The 26,046-nt window shown below is 41.5% G+C and overlaps 1 protein-coding gene across 3 annotated transcripts in view; it reads left to right on the forward strand.

The window, feature by feature from the left end:
* Positions 1-26,046, forward strand: part of man1a2 (mannosidase, alpha, class 1A, member 2) — a 253,330-nt gene that overhangs the window by 225,030 nt on the left and 2,254 nt on the right. For all 3 annotated transcript variants that reach the window (XM_070893497.1, XM_070893496.1, XM_070893499.1), the window contains 4 exons: positions 9,576-9,691; positions 10,983-11,202; positions 12,668-12,840; positions 18,266-18,381. In XM_070893497.1, the coding sequence (XP_070749598.1) occupies positions 9,576-9,691; positions 10,983-11,202; positions 12,668-12,840; positions 18,266-18,381 (625 nt within the window). The remainder of the gene's footprint in view (positions 1-9,575; positions 9,692-10,982; positions 11,203-12,667; positions 12,841-18,265; positions 18,382-26,046) is intronic.

A 26,046-nucleotide genomic window follows, 5' to 3' on the forward strand; every position in this document is an offset into this window, starting at 1 on the left:
AACTAGGTTAGTAGATGGCTTTAAACTAATGAAAAGTGGGGGGGGGGGGAGGGGCGGCGCAGGGGGCGGAAGATTCAGGAAAGAGTAAATTTAAAAGCAGCAAGAGAAATGTCAAGGCTCTAGAGCAGAGGAGAGTTTTGGATGAAAGATGAGCAGAGTGGGTCAGGAAAGGACAGAGAGTAACAAAGATAATAGGGCATCAGTGACTAAGGTGTGTAAATGTGGATTCTTTTCCCTCAATCTGGTTCAGTGAAATCACTGAGTCGAATACCGATTGTGCTTTAAACAGAAAAAGCTTTTATTTAAAAAGCAAATCCCGATCGGGGACCTTATCAGACAGAAGGAATGCAACTCTGATAGAACGCACTCACTTCCTACGGACAAAGTGACGTTACATTGTAAAGGGACGACGGTTATACATTTTCGGCAAAAGATAACAAGATAGGGCTAGAGTGACATCCTAGTTCAGCCTATCCCTTTTGATCCCTCTTTCCCTTTGTCCACTTATAAGCCGACCTAAGTATGGTCTGATTTTAAACAAAGACCTTCTGTTAATGTTTCAGGTTAATAACATGATTTAATAAGACCTTGAGGTTTTTCTGCAAGCTGTGGGTTTTGTTTCAATATGTGCTAGTATTGTAACATTTTGCAGTCTCGAGTCTGAGATTTTCATGCCTATTCCTCCATGAATTCTTTGTTAGCTTATACTGTCCATATATAATTCCCACGTTCTCAACTTCTCGACTTTAATGTCTGTATACATTTAATATCCAGTTCACTTCACTGCCTTTATTGCTTATACAGTTTCACATATCCACAGGTGAACATCAGGGAAAAATAGAAAAAGGCAAACCAAAGGCACTATATCTGAATGCGCAAAACATTCGCAACAAAATAGACGAATTAAAAGCGCAGATAGAAATTAATAGGTTTGATCTAATAGCCGTGGTTGCAAAGTGACCAAGGCTGGAAACTAAATATTCCAGGATACTTAACTTTTGGAAGAGATAGGCAAAATGATAAAGGTGGAAGGGTAGCCTTGATAATAAAGGATGGAATAAAGACAGTAGAGAGAAAGGATCTTGGCTCTGAAAATCAGTTTAGGTGGAGCTAAGAAACAGCAAGGGGCAGAAAACATTGGAGGGAGTTGTTTTAGGCCCCCAAACAGTAGTGGTAATATAGGGCACAGTATAAATCAGGAAATTAGAGGTACATGTAACAAGGGTAATACAGTAATTATGGGGGACTTTAATCTACATATCGACTGGGCAAACCAAATTTGCAGTAATAGTGTGGAGGACGAATTCATGGAATGTATACAAGATAGTTTTCTAGATCAGTACGTTGCGGAACCGGCTATTTTACATCTAGTATTGTGCAATGAGAAAAGGTTAATTAATAACCTTGTAGTAAAGTGGTCTTTAGGGAAGAGTGACTATAATATGATAGAATTTTATATTAAGTTTGAAAGTGATTTAGTTCAATCCGAAACTAGGGTCTTGAATCTAAACAAAGCAAACTACGTAGGTATGAGGGGCAAGTTGGCTACGGTAGATTGGGAAACTATATTAAAAGGTATGACAGTCGACAAGCAATGGCTAGCATTTAAAGAATGAATACATAACTTACAACAAATATACATTCCTTTAAGGCACAAAAAACCCACGGGAAAAGTGGTCCAACCGTATAATGTTGCCAAAAAAAAGCAGTAAGCCTGAGGATTGGGAGGATTTTAGAATTCAGCAAAGGAGGACCAAGAAATTTATAAAGAAAGGGAAAATAGAATATGAGAATAAACTAGCGAGAGACATAAAAAAAAAGACGGTAAAATCTTCTAAAGGTATGTAAAAAGGAAAAGATTAGCAAAAGTAAATGGGGATCCCCTTACAGGCTGAGACAGGAAAAATTATAATGGGGAATAAGGAAATGGCAGAGAAATGAAACAAATACCTTGGGCCCGAACTTGGCGGAAGCTAAGTTCTGCCCAAGTGCCGGCCAAAGGACCAGCGAGATACCCGACGGTACTTTGGGTGGGAGTTTCGTTTAAAAAAAAAAAGTCCTTGAATGACTGCTTGGCGGCAAAAAAGGGACTTGCGCCGTGAATCTCGGCAGCAGCGGGCGGGAGCTCCCAATCCTCGTCAAAGTGCCGCCGAGGATTGAGTCGGGTCCAGGGAAGGGCGAGCATATAAAAAATAAAAATTCACACAAAATAAAACACTGGAAAATCTTCAGGGGACCCCATTCACATAAATCACTGAAAAAAAATGAAAGAACTGCAGGCTCGGAGGAACCATTGAGGAGGAGCAGTAGGCGAGTGAGGGGGATGAGGCAGAGGAGTGGGAAATGCCACCGGAAAACCCACTGATGAAAGATGTCCCCATGGGTTTCATGTATGTACATGGTGTTAATGTTATTCCAAATAAAAGAACCTTTTTTTGCAGGTCTTCATACTTACCGTTGGGGTTAGACCTGCCTCCACGCAGCGGTCCTTCCCCTTGCTACCGCCAACTCCCGCCCATAGGAATCTGGCAGCTCAGCGGGCGGCAGAACACTTGCGCGCTTTGCATGCTAGCGGGCGGTTCCCAGCGGTCCTCCCCTCCCGCCGGCGGGAGGCCTAGTGGAAAATGGCACCGAGGGGAGACCGCCCAAAAAACTCGGCAGCAGCGGGCGGTAAGGCCACCAAGTTCGGGCTCCTTGCGTCTGGTCTTCACGGAAGACGACGCAAGAAACCTCCCGGAAATAGTGGAGAACCAAGGGTCGAGCAAGAATGAGGAACAAAGAAATTAGTATTAGTAAAAAAATAGTACTGGAGAAATTAATGGGACTGAAAGCTGATAAATCCCCTGGACCTAATGGCCTACATCCTAGGATTTTGAAAGAGGTGGCTCATCATCATCGGCAGTCCCTTGAATCGAGGATGACTTGCTTCCACGTCAAAAGGTTCACAGGTGTTTCAATGAAGGACCTAAAATTCCAGGCCCCAAGCTAAATCTTGAAGGGTAGAAGATGCCTGTGCGTGGATTTTTTTTATGTGTGGTGGCCGTTGCACACCAGCCACTAAAAGAGGTGGCTATAGAGATAGTAGATGCATTGGTCATCTTCCAAAATTTCGTAGATTCAAGAACGGTTCCCATGGATTGGAAGGTAGCAAATGTAACCCTGCTATTTAAGAAAGAAGGGAGAGCGAAAACAAGGAACTACAAATAAGTTAGCTTGACATCAGTAGTTGGGAAAATGCTAGAATCTGTTATTAAGGATATGGTAACAGGGCACTTAGAAAAGAATAATAGGATTGAGCAGAGTCAACTCGGATTTATGAAAGGGAAATCATGTTTGACAAATCTGTTCGAGTTTTTGAAGTTGTAATTAGCAGAATAGATATGGGGGAACCAGTGTCTGGTGTATTTGGATTTTCAGAAGGCATTCGATAAGATGCCACAAAAGAGGTTGTTAAACAAAATTCGGGCTCAGAGGATTGGGGGTAATATACTAGCATGGATTGAGGATTGGTTAACAGACAGAAAATAGAGAGTTGGAATAAACGGGTAATTTTCGGGTTGGCAGGCTGTGTAATTAGTGGGGTACCACAAGGATCGATTCTTGAACCCCAGCTATTCACAATCTATATCCAAGATTTGAATGAGGGAACCAAATTTTATATATCCAAGTTTGCTGATGGTACAAAGTTAGGTGGGAATGTAAGTTGTGAGGAAGATGCAAATAGGCTTCAAGGGGATATAGACAGGCTAAGTAAGTGGGCAAGAACATGGCACATAATGTGGAGAAATGTGAAGTTATCCACTTTGGTAGGAAAAATAGAAATGCAGCATATTTTTTAAATGGTGAGAGATTGGGAAATGGTGCTCAGAGGGACCTGAGTGTTCTTGTACACAAAGCACTGAAAGTTAACATGCAGGTACAGAAAGCAATTGGTATGTTGGCTTTTATCACAAGAGGATTAGAGTATAAGAGTAAACACATCTTACTGGAGTTATATAGGGCCCTGGTGAGACCGCACCCAAAGTATTGTGTACAGTTTTGGTTGCCTTACCTAAGGAAGGATATACTTGCCATTGAGGGAGTAGAGAATTCTCTACCCCAGAGAGCTGTGGAGGTTCAGTCGTTGAGTATATTCAAGACAGAGATGGAGGGATATGGGGATAGTGCAGGAAAGTGAAGTTGAGGTAGAAGATCAAACATGATCGTATTGAATGGCTAAGCAGGTTCACGAGGCCGAATGGCCTACTCCTGCTCCTAATTGTTATATTCTTACGTAACTAATCATCTGCTAGTTAATGAAGTGATGGTGAGGAGAAAAATGGAAGGTGGAGACAATATAAATGGTTGCTAGCTGGAATACCATGTTACTTTAAAAACAATGTTTTCATTGTCATGTTTTTCTTTACTTTATCAATCCATTCTACACAGAAAATTCCTTTGGACCTACATTATGTAAGTTTCCACAGTCTACCTTAATTGCTACATTGGACCCAGTCAGCTAGTCTCATCCTCTATGCTTCTAGTACCCACCCTCCATAGATTTAGCAAACCCATTAAGCTTCAATTTCATTGTCCTCTTTTTTAAAAAAAAAAGTGTTGCAGATGGTGGAAATGAAAGATTAAATGTATTTTTAAAAAGTTCTATTCTGCTGACTTGTTATATTATCAGAGAATATTTGTGTACACATGTATATGTAAACTATGGTAAAGAGCACCAAAACAACATTTGTCAAAGCCACCAAAGAGGCTGTGTTTGCAGTGCAGTATATCTCTTTGTCCTCCTGGACTTCTCCACAACACTGGGCACACCATTCTCCTTCATTGTTTCTCTTTTGTGGTTCATCTCCGTGGCACTGTCCTAGCTTGGCTCCCCTCCTACCTATTCCAACAAACGGTAGCATAGTAGCATTGTTACTGGACTCGTAATCCAGATGCCTGGATTAATGATCCGGAGAAAAGAGTTAAAATGCCACCAAGACAGCTGGGGAAATTAAATTCAGTTAAATAAATCTGGAATTTTAAAAAGCTAGTATCTGTAATGGCCATGAAACTTAATTGTCGTAAAAACCCATTGATTCACTAATGTCCTTTCAGGAAGGAAATCTGCTGTCCTTACCTGATCTGGCCTATAGGTGATTCCAGTCCCACAGCAATGTGGTTGATTCTTAACTGCTCTTGGAAATGGCCTAGCAAGCCACTCAGTTATCAAGAGGACTGCTCATCACCACCTTCTCGAGGGAAATTAGGGATGGGCAACAAATGCTGGCCTTGTCAGCAATGCGAACATCTCATGAATTAATTTTTAAAAAGCCAATGCATTTTCTGTGTGCTCTCAAGGGGCCCAAGTTTCGGCCTCAGTTGCTCCTGATTTTTTGGAGCAACTGGTGTAGAACGGAGTATCTTAGAAATTCAATATTCTCGGCATTTATTTTGCTCCAGTTCTCGTCAGTTAGAACAGTTTCACTTTGGAACAGAATTTTTTTTTCAAAAGGGAGCGTGTCCGGCCACTTACGCCTGTTTTCAAAGTTTCGGCAGTGAAAACTTACTCCAAACTAACTTAGAATGGAGTAAGTGAAGATTTTTGTACGCTCGAAAAAACCTTGTCTACACTTTAGAAAATCAGGCGTAGGTTACAAATCAAGCGTAGGAAATGGGTGGGGTTTAAAGGGAAGTTTACAAACATTAAACACTTCAGTTTTACAAATAAAGAGCCATCATCAATAATAAATGATAAAAACATCAATAAATCAACCAATAAATCAATCAAAAAAAATTAATAAGAAATAATTTTTTTAAATCAATAAATAAAACATTTTCTACTTACCGACTGCAGCACCGGGAGCCCTCCAACAGCGTGCTGGGATGCCCCCCCCCCCCCCACAGTGTGTCTCTGTCAGTGTCTCTATTTCTGTCTGTCTGTGTGTGTCTCTCACTCTCTGTCTGTCTGTGTCTCTGACAGTGAGGGGAGGGGGGGGGGGAGAGAAGGGGAAGTGGGGAGAGGGGAAGGGTGGGAGAAGGGAGAGGAGAATAGGGGGGGAGAAGGGGAAGGGAGAGGAGAAAGGGGGGGGGGAGGCGGCCGGGCCCAAGACTTCGGGCAGGGCCCGTCCCCAGCACCAGATTTACAGGTAGGTGGCGTTGGGTCGGGGCCGGTGCGGGGAGGGAGGGAGTTCGTTTCGGGTCGGAGGTGGGGGGGGCGCGGGTCGGGTCCCGGGGGGGGGGGAGCGGGAGTCGGGTCGGGAGGAAGTAGGAGCTGGGCGTGGGAGGCAGCCTTATGCACGCAGCCCCAGTGAGGCCATTCGGCCAAGGCTAGGGGCTGCGTGCTTCGGGCCCCTCCCACACAGCTTTGGGCGCCTGGAGCTACTGCACATGCGCGCCCACTGTAGCGCGCATGTGCAGAGGTCCCGGCACTGTTTTCAGCGCAGGGATCTAGCTCCGCTCCCTACAGCTCATGCTGCGCCGCGCCGAGGGCCAGAGGACCAGCAGGGAGCCGGAGAATCTGGAAGTTTTTTTTAGGCGCACTTTGTGGCGCGATAAACGGGCGTCCAGGTCGGGGCTGCACCGTTCTAGGCGCACTCCGAAACTTGGGCCCAAGGTTTGTCATGCAGGTAGAATATGTAAGCCCAAATGCTCATAGAATTTTATAACCATGGCAGGACTAAAGAACTAGCAGGCAGGCCTGGGACATTTTTCTGCTTGATCTTTTTTGAAGAAGTGAAGCACACACAATTCATAGAGTCACTATCTGAGTAAACAGTTTTATGATAACTTGTGACATCTGCATCACCACCTGCAGCTTCCACGCTTAGCAACCAGCCTATTTTAACATGTGACAATAATCAAAAATTACATTTTAGTCTGCCTTTGCACCAGACAAATCATAAACGATTCCTGAGGAGTATCACATAGAATGCTAATGAGAAGGTAACGTCTGCAATCACTGTTAGTTTGAATAGTCTCTTGTATATAGCCCAGGCACCACAGCATGTTATACTCAATTTATTTAACTGTATAAATAATTAAGAGGCACTTTTTCAAAAATATGCTGAACTTTTTATATTAAAAGTCACCTAAAAACAAACATTTAAAAAATCTAGTCTTGCATTACAAAAATTAAAAAATACTAATGTGAAAAAAAACTTAAATATATCAAGGAATGAAAATGGCCATCAGATATTTGGGGGTTTGAATAGTTTTCATGGCAAACCTTGTCATCCTAATTCACAATTATTAAATGAACACAATCTAATTCACACCAGATCAAAAGGAGAGTGAGGTTAAGTGATTGTAATGCATGTAAGGGGAAGGTAGATAACTACATGAAGGAGAAAGGAATAAAAAGTTAGATAGAGTTAGATAAAGTAGTCTGGGAGGAGGCTCGTGTGGAGCATAAACACTGGCGCATAGACCAGTTGGGCTTTATGGCCTCTTTCTGTGCTGTAAATTCTATATACATCTATATAAAATGAAGTAGGTTTTCTGGTTGTAATGTCGACGGTAAGCCAGTTTAGATTTTAGCAAAGAAAGCACCGATGGAACAGAAATTCTATTCATGTCAGGTTGTTTATGCCCATCATCGGACATCAAGATTAGATTATTTAATTGAAGTGCCTCTGGGAGCCTTTTTGTAATATGCACTGTTAATTTAATGATGTGATTTTATGTTTTTAGGCCAATTTTTGCACCAGCAGGAATTGTTGCTGTGAATGCTGACTGAAATGAGTTATATATTTTTTGTGAAAGATTAATATAAGGAAAATTCCAAGAGGAAGCATTTTTATTGCCCTTATGCTTGAATTAACTTAATTTTTTTTCTTGCTTCATATTAACATTTTTGAACTTGTTCACATTTCCCCTGATGATTAGTGCTGCTTTTTCTACATGATTCCATGTTCTCAGCTACCTGGTTTAGTTTAAAAGAAATATGAATTAATGTAATTTTTATATTTCCAGAATGTCAATTTTTTCCATTAATATGATTAAGAATTACATGTTTTTTAAAAATGTTTTAAAGTTTGTTTATTATATTTCAATTTCTACCTTAATCCTATGCGTATGTTCCAATCTTTGTTTCACACTCTGTAAAATTTATAAAAAGCAAATTAGAATTTGTGCATTTTACTTGCTGGTTTGCTGTCTGAGAATTTTTCAATGTGATTGGCTGCTCGGCCTGCTTGGTGACATCACTGTTGCTGGACACTAGAGATTCGCTCGATTTCACCCTTGATTCAAACAAAGGTTAGGAGAGCTGAAATTCTCCACAGATCGCTAGATCTTTGTGGGCAGCTTTCTTCGGGGTCTGCGGCGAGCTCCGTCATTTTGCTGCTGACCGCAAATTGTTGAAATTTACAGCTGAAGCTTCCCTGTATTTGGGAGCATTAATGCACAGAGCCAAAAAAATAAGGGAAGTATAAGCTTCATTTCCACTGCTTTGGTGCCTCCTTGGAGCAGAGAGATGATAGAGTAAAGTTCTGTTTGCATAGTCCTTGGCAACTCTTGGTGCCGTTTGCTTGGTGTCATTTTTTTATCCATTTCTTGGAAGAGTTCACTCATGCTACAATATGGTTCCATGACAACTGTCCACTATCTCACTTAAGTGGTCATGATTCATGTGTAACTGTTGTAAGCATTGGCAGACTATTTGACTATTGAGCGCCTCACAGCTGAACCGATTATTCTGATCACTTTCCAGCAGGGATTTCTGTATGTAGTGATCAAAGGTAGGAGCCCTGGCTGATTTTCTAGCCACAGGTGCTAAGGTCAGCTGTAGCCCGAATTGTTACCCCAAGTTGTATCTTTTTTTTGGCCTTGGCCTTTGTCATGAAATCTTAACTATACAATAATTACTAGAAAATCTTTCTCCCATATTAATAATCAGTTTTGTGGGCTGATAAATACAAACTCAAATATAGCCAGTTTTGACCGAGTCCACATCTATCTTCTGTTCTCTGTACAGATACTGTCTGACTACCTGAATGATTCCAGCTTTCTGTTTTTATTACACCATCCTCAAAAGTATTCTGCATCACATGATGTACTATCGCAGACTGTCTCTGTAAAATTGCTTGTGTTTTAGCTCTTAATGGATCTGCCTTTATGCTTGTAGCTATTTCTGTGATGCCAGTTATGCGAAAACTTTTGATATCTGTGTATATCTCTCATTCTAAAAGTTAATTTCTGGTACTCTTTGTATTAATTATTTAGGAACTCATTTTTTTTGCCCTGAATAAAATTATTTCTTCCTACTTCATGATCAGTCATATCATTTCCTTAAATCTAGATTAAACTAACAGTTAGTGTTTTGATAATATATTAACAGCTTATCTCCCCATCTGATTATGTGCATCAACCATTTGCCAAACTATCGACTTACTTTTTTTCTGTCTGTGTTTGCAGTTTTGTCTGCTCTTTGAGAACTTTCCTTTCTGTTTTAATAGTTTAAATTTATCAAATTTCTAGAAATCCACCAGTCAGTTATCCACCTGACTGAAATAACATCAACAAACATTGTACTGCTGAATAAAAAAAATATATGATCAAAATTTACATCCAAAATGAGGCTTTCTATTTCTTTGCAGATCATACCTCTGTGGGTGGGCTAGGAGACAGTTTTTATGAATACTTGCTGAAAGCTTGGCTGGTATCTGATAAGACTGATACAGAAGCAAGGAAAATGTACGATGATGCCATGCAGGTAAAATAAAACACTCTTTTTCTGTGCTGAACATGAGTTTGTGATTTTCTGTAAAGGCAATCAAATTTATAATTGTGTAGCAAGAATGCGTATTTATATTAGCTCGCTTAAAACGTTGGCCTGTTCTCAGGTTGCAATACAAGTGCCAACTCGGTTTCACCAATTCTCAGTTGAGTTGCTGTATTGAGTAATGTTCTGTGGCAGTGTGGGGTTATGAAATTAAACCTTATACTGTATATTTTGATATCGTACTGGTTTCTGATATCCTGGCTCCAAAATAAGATTGTGATTAGTGGCCAGTGTATTCTTCAAGCCAATGGCTTAGAAACTGTTAGCATTTGTAATTGCAAACCCACAATGTTGGTTGAAAAAACTTGACATAGTTGGGATCAGTATTTTTTCTTCACGATAAAGACTTAGATAATGTTATGGTGCTGATTTTAATTTAAAAGGATGTTCACCAAGTTTAGAAATCTTCCTTCAGCATGGATCTGTTGGGCCAGAGATGGAATTGATGTATTAATGAACCAGTCATTAAAACTGTTACTCATAATGATTGGGGACAATAAGGGAGTCATTTTCTCATCTCGGGTACTCCCAGCAAGCAATAGCACTGAGTGGTTTGAAATTTCCCTTCCTTTTGAATTTTGCATGAAACTAGTTCAGAGGGATGGGGCAGAGTAGCAGTTTTGATTAGCGGCCTCTGTGGCCAACCCCCAAACAGGAGAAAGGATCAGGAACCAAGTCACAATTTCCTGTGAGACAGGAAGGAAGAGAACAAAGACCAACGTACTGAGAAGTCAGTTGGTGAAGCTTGCTGAGCTGGAGAGATGGTCATGACCTGCATATGCCGTGGTCTGATTCAATGCTAAGATGGACTAAAAGCAAGTGTATTTAGCTCACTAATTGGAACAGGGCTGAGTTGTTACTGTTTTTAATTGTAAGGATGAAACAGAAGTGAGTTGGTTGTAAGCGAGACTTCATTACATCTGTTACTCTCTATGTTCACTTGCTGTTTACGAAATAAAGCCACTTACCGAATTATGTCTGGCAACTAAGTGTTTCTCAGTCCACACATGTGAAAGGCAGAATATCTAGTTTAAATCAGAAGGGGGTCCTGTTGCATCCCTGAGCTATACAATCATATAATTCGATATTGGGCAGTATGGGCACTCAGACTATTTACTAGAATAACCAGCACCACTGTACCCAAGAGAATATCCAAGGTAGACTTGAAATTTGTAGCAGTTGGATTATTGCCTTTCTAATCTACTGTTTAAATTTCTGACAGGCTATTGAAAAACATCTGATCAGGAAGTCAAATAGTGGCTTGACTTTTATTGGAGAATGGAAGAACGGTCATCTGGAGAGAAAAATGGGCCACCTGACGTGTTTTGCTGGAGGAATGTTTGCTCTCGGAGCAGATGGGTCTCCAGATGATAAAGCGGGTCATTACCTGCAGCTTGGTGCTGAAATTGCTCACACCTGTCATCAGTCATATGACAGAACAGGTAAGATACAACTCCCTGTCAGAAGCATTATGATTATAGCTCAGAATTCATGCTGCTAAAACTGTTGTAAATCGATTAAGTATTTCTGTGGCTGTACCTCCAGTATTTGATGGGAGTGTTTTTATGGAGCTATCTAAATAAGATGCTAATTAGTGCATTATATTTTCAACTTCAAGGCCTGATCCAAAGCTTTCTTGGGCAGTGTTCATGAAAGTCTCCTTTGTCTAATGGGGAATTAGATGATAAATCTATAAGAACAGCCATTTAAAGGTTGTTAGAATGAGATTTGAACTGAGTTACAAGTGTTGTTTTTACTTGTAACTCAGTTCAAATCTCATTCTAACAACCTTTAAATGGCTGTTCTTATAGATTTATCATCTAATTTCCCATTAGACAAAGGACACTTTCATGACCACTGCCCAAGAAAGCTTTGGATCAGGCCCTGAAGTTGAACATATGATGCACTAATTAGCGTCTTATTCAGATAGCTCAAAAAAAACGCTCCCATCAAATACCAGAGGTACAGCCACAGAAATACTTAGTCGGGATTAATAGCGCCTCATAGTTACGAATTTGAAGTAAAATTAATTTGACCAAATTGAACCTGATAGACTCTAGTATACAGCATATAATTTGGTTTTAATTAGTATGCATTAGACAGCTTCACTGATAAGGATGAATAATGTGGGGGCTAACAGGTGAGTTCCGTAGGGTTGCTCTGTACGTTCTCTCTATTGTAAATTAAAGCAGTGTGACCATTTGTATCTGTCCTCATCTTACCAAGGATTTCTCAGTCATCTTTGAAAAGTTTGCAGTGGCACATGAAGGGACACATTCAAAAGACCCGAATATCCAGTTCAGACCACAGGGGCTACTATTGTTACACACATGGTTTACATCATTGAACAGTTAGATATTCAGCTGTACAGACACATCCCTAAACATAAGACACTCAGGCTGCATACAGGGGAGACTAATACCACTGTACCCAAGAGAATATCTAAAGCCCTAAACTTATAACAGTCACCTCGAGCAACACTTTCAGGGCTAATTTTTTGTAGGAGTCAAGTAGGATTTAGTTTGAGCCAGGGGCTTTTCTGCTCCAAATAGATCTGCACACGTTTTCTGATAGATGAGCTCGTGGATAACTAGGATCATGCTCTCCAACATCGTGCATAGAGCAAGGAATAGCCTGGTTGTCCCCTGTTTAGTCAGTAAAGCAGATCAGCTATTTGGTATTGCTGGTAAAAGTTCAATTCCTTTTGAACCTACTGCAGGGTCCTGTTCATCTGCTGAATTGTCTTGGTTCTTTTGTTCAAGTGTTTTAATTTTTTTCTAGAGCGTTGACCTGTACTGGGACAACTTGAGAATTCTGAGCAGAGCTATTGAATTGTGTTTTGATTTGCTCACTTTCTATAATACAGTGTAAATTTATATTTCTCCCATCTTTTTTTAAAAAAAACAGTGCTAAAGTTGGGCCCTGAGGCATTCAAATTTGATGGCGGGACAGAGGGAGTGGCACTGAGACAAAATGAGAAGTACTACATCCTCCGGCCGGAAGTGATAGAAACCTACTGGTACATGTGGAGATTCACACATGACCCCAAATATAGGCAATGGGGCTGGGAGGCAGCTCAGGTGAGAAAAGCAAAATCACAAAGTAGAGGAAAGGTAATAACTTTCAGCTGACACTGACTTTTAAAAAGTACCATTAACAAAAGTATTCTTTATCCATTAATATCCATGTCTTTTACTAGATTGTTGCGTAAAAATAATCCTGAGTATAACTGTGCCCTTTTATATGTACCTCTTGGTTGGATGACGATATGAGTGGGACTAATTAGATCGCTCTTTCAAAGCACAGGCATGATGGGCCGAGTGGCCACCTTCTGTGCTGCACCATTCTATGATTCTATGACTTTCTGTAGCTGCACGAGAGCCCATCTTATCCACATTAATTATTTATACTGACACACTTGTGATCTTTCCCTGTCTCTTTTCCTCTCTCCATCTTTTTTCTTGTCTTTCTCTTCCTCATGCTCCTTTGTTCACATACAGTTAGACTTGGTCACTGCCCTCACCGGTCTCGAGAATTTTCCTGTTCATTGTGGAAGATGCAATATTTACCCAGACTTGTTATTTGAAAGCCATGGAAATGATGGGAGGGGGAATACTGTTATCTTGTCTGTGCTTCCAGTTTGATATAACAAACACAACGTACACATTGTATTTGATTCTATTTAATGGTTGTTTCTAATATAAGAAATAAGTGCCTTGTTTCTGAAGAAGCTGCTTTGTATTTATTGTCACCCAGCTTGTCGCATTGCTGTGCATAAGGGATCATCTTGCAGCAATACAACTTACAGATATCTTGCCCCGTATATTTCAATTTAACAATTTGAAAACTGCACAAGCATTTAAAAATAATAAAAATTTCCTCATAAGTCAACCCCCTCATCTCCGAAATCAACCTAGTGAACTTTCTCTGAACTGCCTCAAAGCAAGTATATCTTTTCTTAAATATGGAAATCAAAACTGTACGTAGTATTCCAGGTGTGGCTTCACCAATACCCTGTATAAATGTAGCAAGACTTCCCTGCTTCTATACTCCATCCCCTTTGCAATAAAGGCCAAGAGTCCATTGGCCTTCCTGATCACTTGCTGTACCTGCATACTAACCTTTTGTGTTTCATGCACAAGTACCCCCAGGTCCCGCTGTACTGCAGCACTTTGCAATCTTTCTCCATTTAAATAATAACTTGCTCTTTGATTTTTTTTCTACCAAAGTGCATAACCTCACACTTTCCAACATTATACCCCATCTCCCAAATTTTTGCCCACTCACTTAGCCTGTCTGTGTCCTTATGCAGATTTTTTGTGTCCTCCTCACACATTGCTTTTCCTCCCATCTTTGTATCGTCAGCAAACTCGGCTACGTTACACTCAGTCCCTTCTTCCAAACTCATCAGTATAGATTATAAATACAGGTTGAGCGTCCGAAATCCGGAAACCTCGGGACCGAGGCCATTTCGGATTCCGGGTATTTCCAAATTTTGGAACGTCTTTGCCTGGGCCAAGGTAGGTGGGATCGGGCAGCCGAGGTAAGGGGGTGAGGTCAGTCCGCCAAGGTAAGGGGGAGAAAGGGATGAGCCTCGGCCAGGGCGAGGTCGGGTCGCCGAGGCACGGAGCGGGTGAAGTTGCAGTGAAGTCGGGCCACTGAGGGCCGGAGCGAGGTAGGGCTGGGGCGAGATCGGGCCGCTGAGGCTGGGGTGAGATCGTGCCACTGAGGGCCGGGGCGAGGTCGGGCCACCGAGGGCCGGGGCGAGGTCGGGCCGCTTAGGGCCGGGAGGAGGTCGGGCCGTTGAAGGCCGGGGCGAAGTCTGGATTTCGGAACATTTTCCGGTTTCTGGACAACCCCACCACGGATCGGCCCGGTATCCGGATTCCGGAACATTCCAAATTTTGGAACTCCGGATTTCAGACCCTCCACCTGTAGTTGGGGTCCCAGCACTGATCCCTGCGGCACCCCACTAGTTTCTGATTGCGAACCCAAGAATGAATCATTTATCCCGACTCTCTGTTTTCTGTTAGCCAATCCTCTATCCATGCTAATACATTACCCCCAACCCCATGAACTTTATCTTGTGCAGTAACCTTTTATGTGACACCTTGTCAAATGCCTTCTGGAAGTCCAAATACACCACATCCACTGGTTCCCCTTTATCCACCATGCTCATTACATCCTCAAAAGAACTCCAGCAAATTTGTCAAACATGACTTCCCTTTCATAAATCCATGCTGACTCTGCCTGACTGAATTATGTTTTTCCAAATGTCCTGCCACTGCTTCCTTAATAATGGACTCGAGCATTTTCCCAAGACAGATATTAGGCTAACTGGTCGACAGTTTCCAGTTATTTTTGTCTGCCTCCTTTTTTAAATAGGGGTGTTACCTTTGCGGTTTTCCAATCCGCTGGGACTGTCCCAGAATCCAGGGAATTTTGGTAGATTACAACCAATGCATCCACTATCTCTCTAGCCACTTCTTTTAAGACCCTAGGATGTAAGCCGTCAGGTCCAGGGGACTTGTCCGCCTTTAGTCCCGTTATTTTACCAAGCACTACTTTATTCGTGATTGTATTAGGTTCCTTCCTCCCTATAGCCCCTTGATTATCCACTATTGGGATGGTTTTAGTGTCTTCTACCATGAAGACCGATGCAAAATATTTGTTCGATGTCTGTCATTTTCCTGTTCTCCATTATTAATTCCCCAGTCTCATCCTCTAGGCGACCAACATTTACTTTAGCCACTCTTCCATTTTGTGTACCTGTAGAAACTCTTAAACTATATTTTTATATTTCATGCTAGTTTACTTTCATAACCTATCTTCCCTCTTTTTTAGCCGTTCTTTGTTGGCTTTTAAAAGTTTCCCAATCCTCTGGCCTCCCACTAGTCTTAGCCACATTGTATGCCCTTGTTTTCAATTTGATACCATCCCTTATTTCCTTAGTTAGCCAAGGATGGTTATCCCTTCTCTTACAGTCTTTCCTTCTCATTGGGATATATTTTTGTTGCGAGTTATGAAATATCTCCTTAAGTGTCTGCCACTGCTAATCATCCGTCTCACACTTTAATCTATTTTCCCAGTCCACTTCAGCCAACTCTGCCTTCATACCTTTGTAGTCTCCTTTATTTAAGCTTGGGACACTGGTTTGAGATCCAACTTTCTCGCCCTCCAGCTGAATTTGAAATTCAACCATTTTATGGTCACTCATTCCTAGAGGATCCTTTACTAGGAGATCATTTATTAATACTATCTCATTACACAGTACCAGATCTAAGGTAGCCTGCTCCCTGATTGGTTCTGCAACATACTGTTCAAGGAAACTATCCCGGATGCACTCTGTGAACTCTTCCTCAAGGCTACCCTGGCCAATTTGCTTTGTCCAATCAATATGAATGTTAAAATCGCCCATGATTATTGACGTTCCTTTTTTTACAAGCCTCCATTATTTCTTGATTTATACTCCGTCCAACAGAGAGATCGCGGTACAAAGTCTTACTGTCGCCGCAAACTTTTCGACAAAGTTAGCGGGAGTCGTTCATCTCACTGCGCCCGGTCGCTGTCATTAGTGCCCCATTAGCAGTAATCATGGGTGACTTTAACTTGTATTCACTGGAGTTCATAAGAATGAGAGGGGATGTCATAGAAACGGGTTTAGATAGGTTAGATGCAGGACGAATGTTCCCAATGTTGGGGAAGTCCAGAACCAGGGGTCACAGTCTAAGGATAAGGGGTAAGCCATTTAGGACTGAGATGAGGAGAAACTTCTTCACCCAGAGAGTGGTGAACCTGTGGAATTCTCTACCACAGAAAGTTGTTGAGGCCAATTCACTAAATATATTCAAAAAGGAGTTAGATGTAGTCCTTACTACTAGGGGGATCAAGAGGTATGGCGAGAAAGCAGGAATGGGGTACTGAAGTTGCATGTTCAGCCATGAACTCATTGAATGGCGGTGCAGGCTCGAAGGGCCGAATGGCCTACTCCTGCACCTATTTTCTATGTTTCTATGTAAATATGGTTTGGGTAACCTAACTGGTAGCAATACATTGCAATCCCTCAATGGCAAGTATATCCTTCCTTAGGTAAGGAGACCAAAACTGTACATAATATTCCAGTTGCGGTCTCACCAGGGCCCTATATGATTGCAGTAAGAATAAAGACATCTTACTGCAATCATATAGGGCCCTAGTGAGACCGCAACTGGAATATTATGTACAGTTTTGGTCTCCTTATCTAAGGAAGGATATACTTGCCATTGAGGGATTGCAATGAAAATTCACCAGACTGATTCCTGGGATTGGGGAGTTGTCCTATGAGAGAGATTGAGTAGACTGGTCCTATATTCTCTCGAATTTAGAAGAATGAGAGGTGATCGTATTAAAACATACAAAATTCTTACAGGGCTTGACAGGGTAGATGCAGGGAGGATGCTTCCCCTGACTGGGGTCACAGTCTCAGAATAAAGGGTCGGCAATTTAGGACTGAGATGAGGAGAAATTTCTTCACTCGGTGGTGAATCTTTGGAATTCTGTACCCTAAAAGGCTGTGGAGGCACAGTCATTGAGTATATTCAAGACAGAGAGCGATAGATTTTTGGATTTTAAGGGAATCAAGGGACATGGGAAGAGTGCAGGAAAGTGGTGTTGAGGGAGAAGATCAGCCATGATCTCATTGAATGGCGGAGCAGGCTCGATGGGCCAAATGGCCTATTCCTGCTCCTAATTCTTATGTTCTTATGTTAGGTTCTTGATCTGCATCGAATCCCATTGTGTTTGATGGTGTCTGATATCAAGGCCATCTATGACGCCAGAGGTAATATAGCTTTTAGTTCTTGGGTGTCAAAGGGATTACTTTTTGTTCCGTTTACAGTATAATGTTGTCTCGGTCATGAGCATAAAGTATGTATTGTGCTTTGACCTCCAGTGATAAGTTGTCAATAGTACTCGCTCATTAATGCTGATGGGTCAGAATTAATAGGAATGTTATGGTTAATAGTGATAATAGTGAAACTTTCCTGGCAAGTTACAAATATTAGAGGGAACTTCATCCACAATCTGTCCATCAAAATTCATCACTGCACATTTTCCCTCAAAAATGAAATTTACTGTTGTTCAGGCTCGTTACAAATTAAATTAAACATCTGCAATTAGCAGTTGGCGATGCATTACTCATTTTTAAATTTCTTCAGTTAAGGTGGTTCAGATATAAAGATATAAATTATTTCTAACAAAGTTTAAGACCCAATTGTGTTTCTAATGAAAGAATATTTGATGTGCCTGCAGTTACTCGTATTTTGCAGAAAGATTATTATAATTTATTATTAGTTGTTGCACTTTGATGTTCTTGGATTTTTTTATATAATTGTGAATACATGCTTCATTTCCAGCTTCTCCCCAGCAGAAACTTTATGTTGATACTTGTACAGTACATGGAATTACCCAGGAATCTCAAAGAAGAAGTTTGGAACTGCATTTTGATAAACATGCTTCTATTTTCAGGCTATCGACAAGTACTGCAGGGTAATCGGGGGATTTTCAGGTGTTAAAGATGTCTACTCTTCATCGCCAGCCTATGATGATGTGCAACAAAGCTTCTTCTTGGCTGAAACACTAAAGTGAGCAAACAACCGGTATTTAAAACTAGCTGGATTTTGTCAAGTAACTGTTTATGTCCAGAGTATTAATTTATAAAGATGAAAATCTTCCACTGGACATGAGACCTGTTTTTTTTTAAATTTTGCTTGGATATCAATATGTTTTATTAAAGTATGAAAAATAATTATGTAGTGTTGAAGCTATTGCCACAGAGTAGGAATCGCAGGATAGCTCAGATGAATACGTGGCTTGAGGAATGGTGCAGAAGGGAGGGATTCAAATTCCTGGGACATTGGAACCGGTTCTGGGGGAGGTGGGACCAGTACAAATGGGACGGTGTGCACCTGGGCAGGACCAGAACCAATGTCCTAGCGAGAGTGTTTGCTAGTGCTGTTGGGGAGGGGTTAAACTAATGGCAGGGGGATGAGAACCTATACAGGGAGACAGAGGGAAGTAGAATGGGGGCAGAAGCAAAAGATAGAAAGAAGAAAAGTAAAAGTGGAGGGCAGAGAAACCCAAGGCAAAAAAGGTCACATTACAGCAAAATCCTAAAGGGGCAAAGGGTGTTAAAAAGACAAGCCTGAAGGCTCTGTACCTCAATGCGAAGACTATTCGGAATAAGGTGGATGAATTAACTGCGCAGATAGCAGTTAACGGATCTGATGTAATTGGCATCACGGAGACATGGCTCCAGGGTGACCAAGGCTGGGAACCCAACATCCAGGGGTATTCAACATTTAGGAAGGATAGACAGAAAGGAAAAGGAGATGGGGTGGCATTGCTGGTTAAAGAGGAAATTAATGGAATAGTAAGGAAGGACATTAGCTTGGATGATGTGGAATCTGTATGGGTGGAGCTACGGAATAGCAAAGGGCAGAAAATGCTAGTGGGAGTTGTGTACAGACCACCGAGCAATAGTAATGAGGATGGGGACAGCACCAAACAAGAAATTAGGGATGCGTGCAATAAAGGTACAGCAGTTATCATGGGCGACTTTAATCTACATATTGACTGGGCTAACCAACTGGTAGCAATGCGGTGGAGAGGATTTCCTGGAGTGTATTAGGGATGGTTTTCTAGACCAATATGTCGAGGAACCAACGAGAGGGCTGGCCATCCGAGACTGGGTGATGTGTAATGAGAAAGGACTAATTAACAATCTTGTAGCACGAGGCCCCTTGGGGAAGAGTGACCATAATATGGTAGAATTCTTTATTAAGATGGAGAGTGACATAGTTAATTCAGAGACTAGGGTCCTGAACTTGGGGAAAGGTAACTTCGATGGTATGAGACGTGAATTGGCTAGAATAGACTGACGAGTGATACTAAAGGCTTAACAGTGGATAGGCAATGGCAAACATTTAAAGATCACATGGATGAACCTCAACAATTGTACATCCCTGTCTGGAGTAAAAATAAAACGGGAAAGGTGGCTCAACCGTGGCTAACAAGGGAAATTAAGGATCATGTTAAATCCAAGGAAGAGGCATATAAATGGGCCAGAAAAAGCAGCAAACCTGAGGACTGGGAGAATTTTGTAATACAGCAGATGAGGACAAAGGGTTTAATTAGAACGGGAAAAATAGAGTATGAGAGGAAGCTTGTTGGGAACATAAAAACTAACTGCAAAACCTTCTATAGACTATCAAGAAAGACTGGATCAACTGGGCTTGTATTCACTGGAGTTCAGAAGAATGAGAGGGGACCTCATAGAAATGTTTAAAATTCTGACAGGTTTGGACAGGTTAGATGCAGGAAGAATGTTCCCAATGTTGGGGAAGTCCAGAACCAGGGGTCACAGTCTAAGGATAAGGGGTAAGCCATTTAGGACCAAGATGAGGAGAAACTTCTTCACCCAGAGAGTGGTGAACCTGTGGAATTCTCTACCACAGAAAGTAGTTGAGGCCAATTCACTAAATATATTCAAAAGGGAGTTAGATGAAGTCCTTACTACTCGGGGGATCAAGGGGTATGGCGAGAAAGCAGGAAGGGGGTACTGAAGTTTCATGTTCAGCCATGAACTCATTGAATGGCGGTGCAGGCTAGAAGGACTGAATGGCCTGCTCCTGCACCTATTTTCTATGTTTCTATAGATATGTGAGGAAAAATAGATTAGTGAAAACAAACGTAGGTCCCTTGCAGTCAGATTCAGGTGAATTTATAATGGGGAACAAAGAAATGGCAGACCAGTTAAACAAATACTTTGGTTCTGTCTTCGCGAAGGAAGACACAAATAACCTTCCGGAAATACTAGGGGACCGAGGGTCTAGTGAGAAGAAGGAACTGAAGGATATCCTTATAAAGCGGGGAATTGTGTTAGGGAAATTGATGGGATTGAAGGCCGATAAATCCCCGGGGTTTGATAGTCTGCATCCCAGAGTACTTAAGGAAGTGGCCATAGAAATAGTGGATGCATTGGTGATCATTTTCCAACAGTCTATCGACTCTGGATCAGTTCCTATGGACTGGAGGGCAGCGAATGTAACACCACTGTTTAAAAAAGGAGGGAGAGAGAAAACAGGTAATTATAGACTGGTTAGCCTGACATCAGTAGTGGGAAAAATGTTGGAATCAATTATTAAAGATAAAATAGCAGCGCATTTGGAAAGCAGTGACAGGATCAGTCCAAGTCAGCATGGATTTATGAAAGGGAAATCATGCTTGACAAATCTTCTGGAATTTTTTGAGGACGTAGCAATAGAGTGGACAAGGGATGTGGTGTATTTGGACTTTCAAAAGGCTTTTGACAAGGTCCCACACAAGAGATTGGTGTGCAAAATCAAAGCACATGGTATTGGGGGTAATGTACTGATGTGGATAGAGAACTGGTTGGCAGACAGGAAGCAGAGAGTCGGATAAACAGGTCTTTTCAGACTGGCAGGCAGTGACTAGTGGAGTGCTGCAGGGCTCAGTGCTAGGACCCCAGCTCTTTACAATATACATTAATGATTTAGATGAAGGAATTGAGTGTAATATCTCCAAGTTTGCAGATGATACTAAACTGGGTGGCGGTGTGAGCTGTGAGGAGAACACTAAAAGGCTGCAGGGTGACTTGGACAGATTAGGTGAGTGGGCAAATGCATGGCAGATGCAGTATAATGTGGATAAATGTGAGGTTCTCCACTTTGGGGGCAAAAACAGGAAGGCAGGATATTATCTGAATGGCGGCAGACTAGGAAAGGGGGAGGTGCAACGAGACCTGGGTGTCATGGTTCATTAGTCATTGAAAGTTGGCGGTGAATAAGGCAAATGGTATGTTGGCCTTCATAGGGGATTTGAGTATAGGAGCAGGGAGATATTACTGCAGTTATATAGGGCCTTGGTGAGGCCTCGCCTGGAATATTGTGTTCAGTTTTGGTCTCCTAATCTGAGGAAGGACGTTCTCTGCTATTGAGGGAGTGCAGCAAAGTTTCACCAGACTGATTCCCGGGATGGCGGGACTGACATATGAGGAGAGACTGGGTCAACTGGGCTTTTATACACTGGAGTTTAGAAGGATGAGAGGGGATCGCACAGAAACTTGCAAGATTCTGACGGGACTGGACAGGTTAGATGCGGGAAGAATGTTCCCGATGATGGGGAAGTCCAGACCCAGGGGACACAGTCTTAGGATAAGGGGTAAGCCATTTAGGACTGAGATGAGGAGAAACTTCTTCACTCAGAGAGTTGTTAACCTGTGGAATTCCCTACCGCAGAGATTTGTTGATGCCAGTTCATTGGATATATTCAAGAGGGAGTTAGATATGGCCCTTACGGCTAAAGGGATCAAGGGGTATGCAAAGAATGCAGGAAAGGGGTACTGAGGTGAATAATCAGCCATGATCTTATTGAATGGTGGTGCAGGCTCGAAGGGCCCAATGGCCTACTCCTGCACCTACTTTTTGTGTTTCTAAAAGAGTCAGGCAGGACAACTTTAAGAGTACTTCTAGGGCCTACACTGCACTGCAGCCACAACTGTGGAGTACTGCGCAGAAGGGCAACGGGTGCGCATGCACAAAAAGGGGCGGTGCCGACCGTGCGCATTAGCAGAAGGACACAAAAATGTTTGTGCAAATAATCACTGTTTTATTTTAAAGTATTTTCAAATGCCAATAAAAAAATTATTCCATGTTGTACCTCTGTTTATAAACCGGTTATCTCCATCTGCTGGTCAGTAAGAGCTATGCATAGGTATTACATTAATAAATAGTGCAGTGAGTTTTATTTGATGAGAAGCAAAATCAGCAACAGTGGATGGGTGAAGTTAGTCAGTGTTATAATATTCTAGACTTTCAGAAAGAAAGAGAGCAAACTGGCATTTATATAGCACCTTTCATGACCTCAGGACATCCCAGAGCTCTTCACAGCCAATGCAGTACTTTTGAAATGTAGTCGCTGTTGTGAGGTGGGGAAACATGGAAGCCAATTTGAGCACAGAAAGATCTCACAAACAGCAATGATAATCTGTGTGTTTGATTTTGGTTGGGGAATAAATATTGGCCCAGACATCGGGAGAACTGCCCTGCTCTTCTTTGAGTAGTGCCATGGGATCTTTTCTCTCAGATTCCCAAATTAATTTTATCTGTTTAATTCTATTTGAAGACTTTTCTTTGTGCTTTTTGTCCACTTCGCCACAAACAACAGTAGTTGGAATACTGGAGTAGGTGGTAATGTCATGTTGCCCCTCCAAACACCCGACACAGCAACTGTTGAGGGCACAGGCGGCCAATAGAGAGAGTGTGAGTAAGAATCACAGATAAGGTGGGTTCCATCCATTGTACGTAGAAACCAGGAAATTTGAATCCATTAATGTAACTGCAAACCTGGACAAGCAAACTGCCAGCCAACAAATGCCAGCAAGGTAATCACACTATCTAGGCTGAACTGTGAATAATGGTCAATTCCACTACTACAGAACTGTAACCAGTGCAAGCTGCTACCTTCAGGAGATATGGGAGAAAATTAATGGAGTGGGGGTAGGATAAGATGAATTAACAATCTGCCATCACTGCCTTAAGTTTTGTATGCCTGCTGTATTATGTGGATAGAGTTTAAACAATTGTAGATCTACAAACACTATTGTAGTAATAATGATATACAATAACAGAACTTAATAGAATTTTTTATTTGGACTGTTTTAGTAACTGTTTCCTGTGGGGAGCCGAGTGATAGAGAATGTGAGGATGATGTTGCGAATGAGTTTTTTGTCATTCTCACTTTGTGTAGTAATGACTGAGTTTGTTTTCAGGCCCGTGGAAAGAAATGATCCTGTGCAATTATGCAGCCATCTCTTTAGAATGCAATTATTACTTTGGCACTGCAAATTAATTAATTGAATCAGCACGATGACCATGTGCTTATCACTGCTGAAGAAAACATAAGTTTTATGCTATAATACCCTTAGCTGAGTGTCTTTGTTATAAGAGCCTTTGCAGTTTTTTAGAGCAAACCTTTTTTGTAAAAGGGTGGGTGCGAATGAGAGGTCTTATGCAATATGTTATGTTAGCTGAAAAAATGAAATTCTCTTGTTCTATTCAAAAATAGTGTTTCTAAGAAAAAATTGAGGCGCGCACGGGATATGAAACTCTGAAGAGTGGCTCATCAAAAAAAAGTTCCAGAGCCTTTATTTTGTGTCCACCCGAGAGAGCATTCAGGGCCTCCGTTTAATGTCTCATCGGAAAGATGGCACCTCTAACAGTGTAGCAGTCCTCCAGTGCTCGGTATCAGCCTAATTCAAGTGCTCAAGTCTCTGATTTGGACATTAAACCCACAATCTTCTGACTCAGGCGAAAGTGCTAAGGCTGACATGTTAAACCGGTTTCCTACAATCTTGCTTATACAGATGAAATGCTGTATTGATATTATTTTTACAGTATAACTGTCTGCTGTGTAAGCATGTAATTCTGATTGAGGCATAGCATTTGACGTAAAAGAGTTAAATATTTGTATACACTTCTAACATAGCATTCACACTGTTGAATGTTTGGGTCAAAACAAGTTTGCTAACTTGGAAAATGAATTTCACTCTAAAGTTGTGATTTGGCAGTCCCATATTTGTCAGACTATAATGAAAAACATATTTTCCCTCTATCTTTTGTTTATTCATCAAGTTGCAAAATATCAGTGTTCGGGAAGTGATGACATCCAGTGTCAGTTTTGCATATTGCCAATTTTATGTGTTTTTTTGTGCACTAGTTTTTAGGTTCAGTTTTAGAAAGAGGGATTCAAGAAAGGGAAGTCATGTTTGACAAATTTGCTGGAGTTCTTTCAGGATGTAACAGGGTGGATAAAGGGGAGCCAGTGGATGTGGTGTATTTGGACTTCCACAAGGCATTTGACAAGGTGCCAAATAAAAGGTTACTGCACAAGATAAAAGTTCACGTGGTTGGGGGTAATATATTAGCATGGATAGAGGATTGGCTAACTAACAGAGAACAGAGAGTCGGGATAAATGGTTCATTCCCTGATTGGCAACCAGTAACTAGTGGGGTGCCGCAGCGATCAGTGCTGGGACCCCAACTAATTACAATCTATCTATATTAACGACTTGAAAGAAGGGACTGAGTGTAACGTAGCCAAGTTTACTGACGATACAAAGATGGGAGGAAAAGCAATAAATGAGGACACAAAAAATCTGCAAAAGGACATAGACAGGCTAATTGAGTGGGCAAAAATTTGGCAGATGAAGTATAATGTTGGAAAGTGTGAAGTTACGCACTTTGGCAGAAAAAAATCAAAGAACAAGTTATTATTTAAATGGAGAAAGTTTGCAAAGTGCCGCAGTACAGCGGGACCTGAGGGTACTTGTGCATGAAACACAAAAGGATAGTATGCAGGTACAGCAAGTGATCAGGAAGGCCAATGGTATCTTGGCCTTTTATTGCAAAAGGGATGGAGTATAAAAGCAGGGAAGTCGTCCTACAGCTATATAAGGTATTGGTGAGGCCACACCTGGAATCCTGCGTGCAGTTTTGGTTTCCATATTTACGAAAGGATATACTTGCTTTGGAGGCAGTTCAGAGAAAGTTCACTAGGTTGATTCCGGGGTTGAGGGGGTTGACTTATGAGAAAAGGTTGAGTAGGTTGGGCCTCTACTCATTGGAATTCAGAAGAATGAGAGGTGATGTTATCGAGACATATAAGATTATGAGGGGGGCTTGACAGGATGGATGCAGAGATGATGTTTCCACTGATGGGGGAGACTCGAACTAGAGGGCATGATCTTAGAATAAGGGGCTGCCCATTTAAAACAGATGAGGAGAAATTTCTTCTCTAAGAGGGTTGTAAATCTGTGGAACTCGCTGCCTCAGAGAGCTGTGGAAGCTGGGACATTGAATAAATTTAAGACAGAAATAGACGGTTTCTTAATCGATAAGGGGTTATGGGGAGTGGGCAGGGAAATGGAGCTGAGGCCATGATATTGAATGGTGGAACAGGCTTGAGGGGCCAAATGGCCTACTCCTGTTCCTATTTCTTATGTTCTTTGAAAGGTTTCTGACCGACTGCATATCAGCAGTGGTTCTCACTCATCAACAAATTAGCATAGCGTGGAGTTTCCATCTGAGCAAAGCAACTTGTGTCAAAGTTTCTCATTTATATTTTAAGATGATTGAAATTCAAAAATTCAAAAAAGCATAACTCAGAACTTGTAGATTTTCAGCTTCATTTTTTTTGAAGAAGGTTAAGCTACCTCCAGTAAAAATGAC

The sequence above is a fragment of the Pristiophorus japonicus genome, chromosome 11 (genome assembly GCF_044704955.1).
Source record: "Pristiophorus japonicus isolate sPriJap1 chromosome 11, sPriJap1.hap1, whole genome shotgun sequence".
In the NCBI taxonomy this organism is placed as follows: domain Eukaryota; kingdom Metazoa; phylum Chordata; class Chondrichthyes; family Pristiophoridae; genus Pristiophorus; species Pristiophorus japonicus.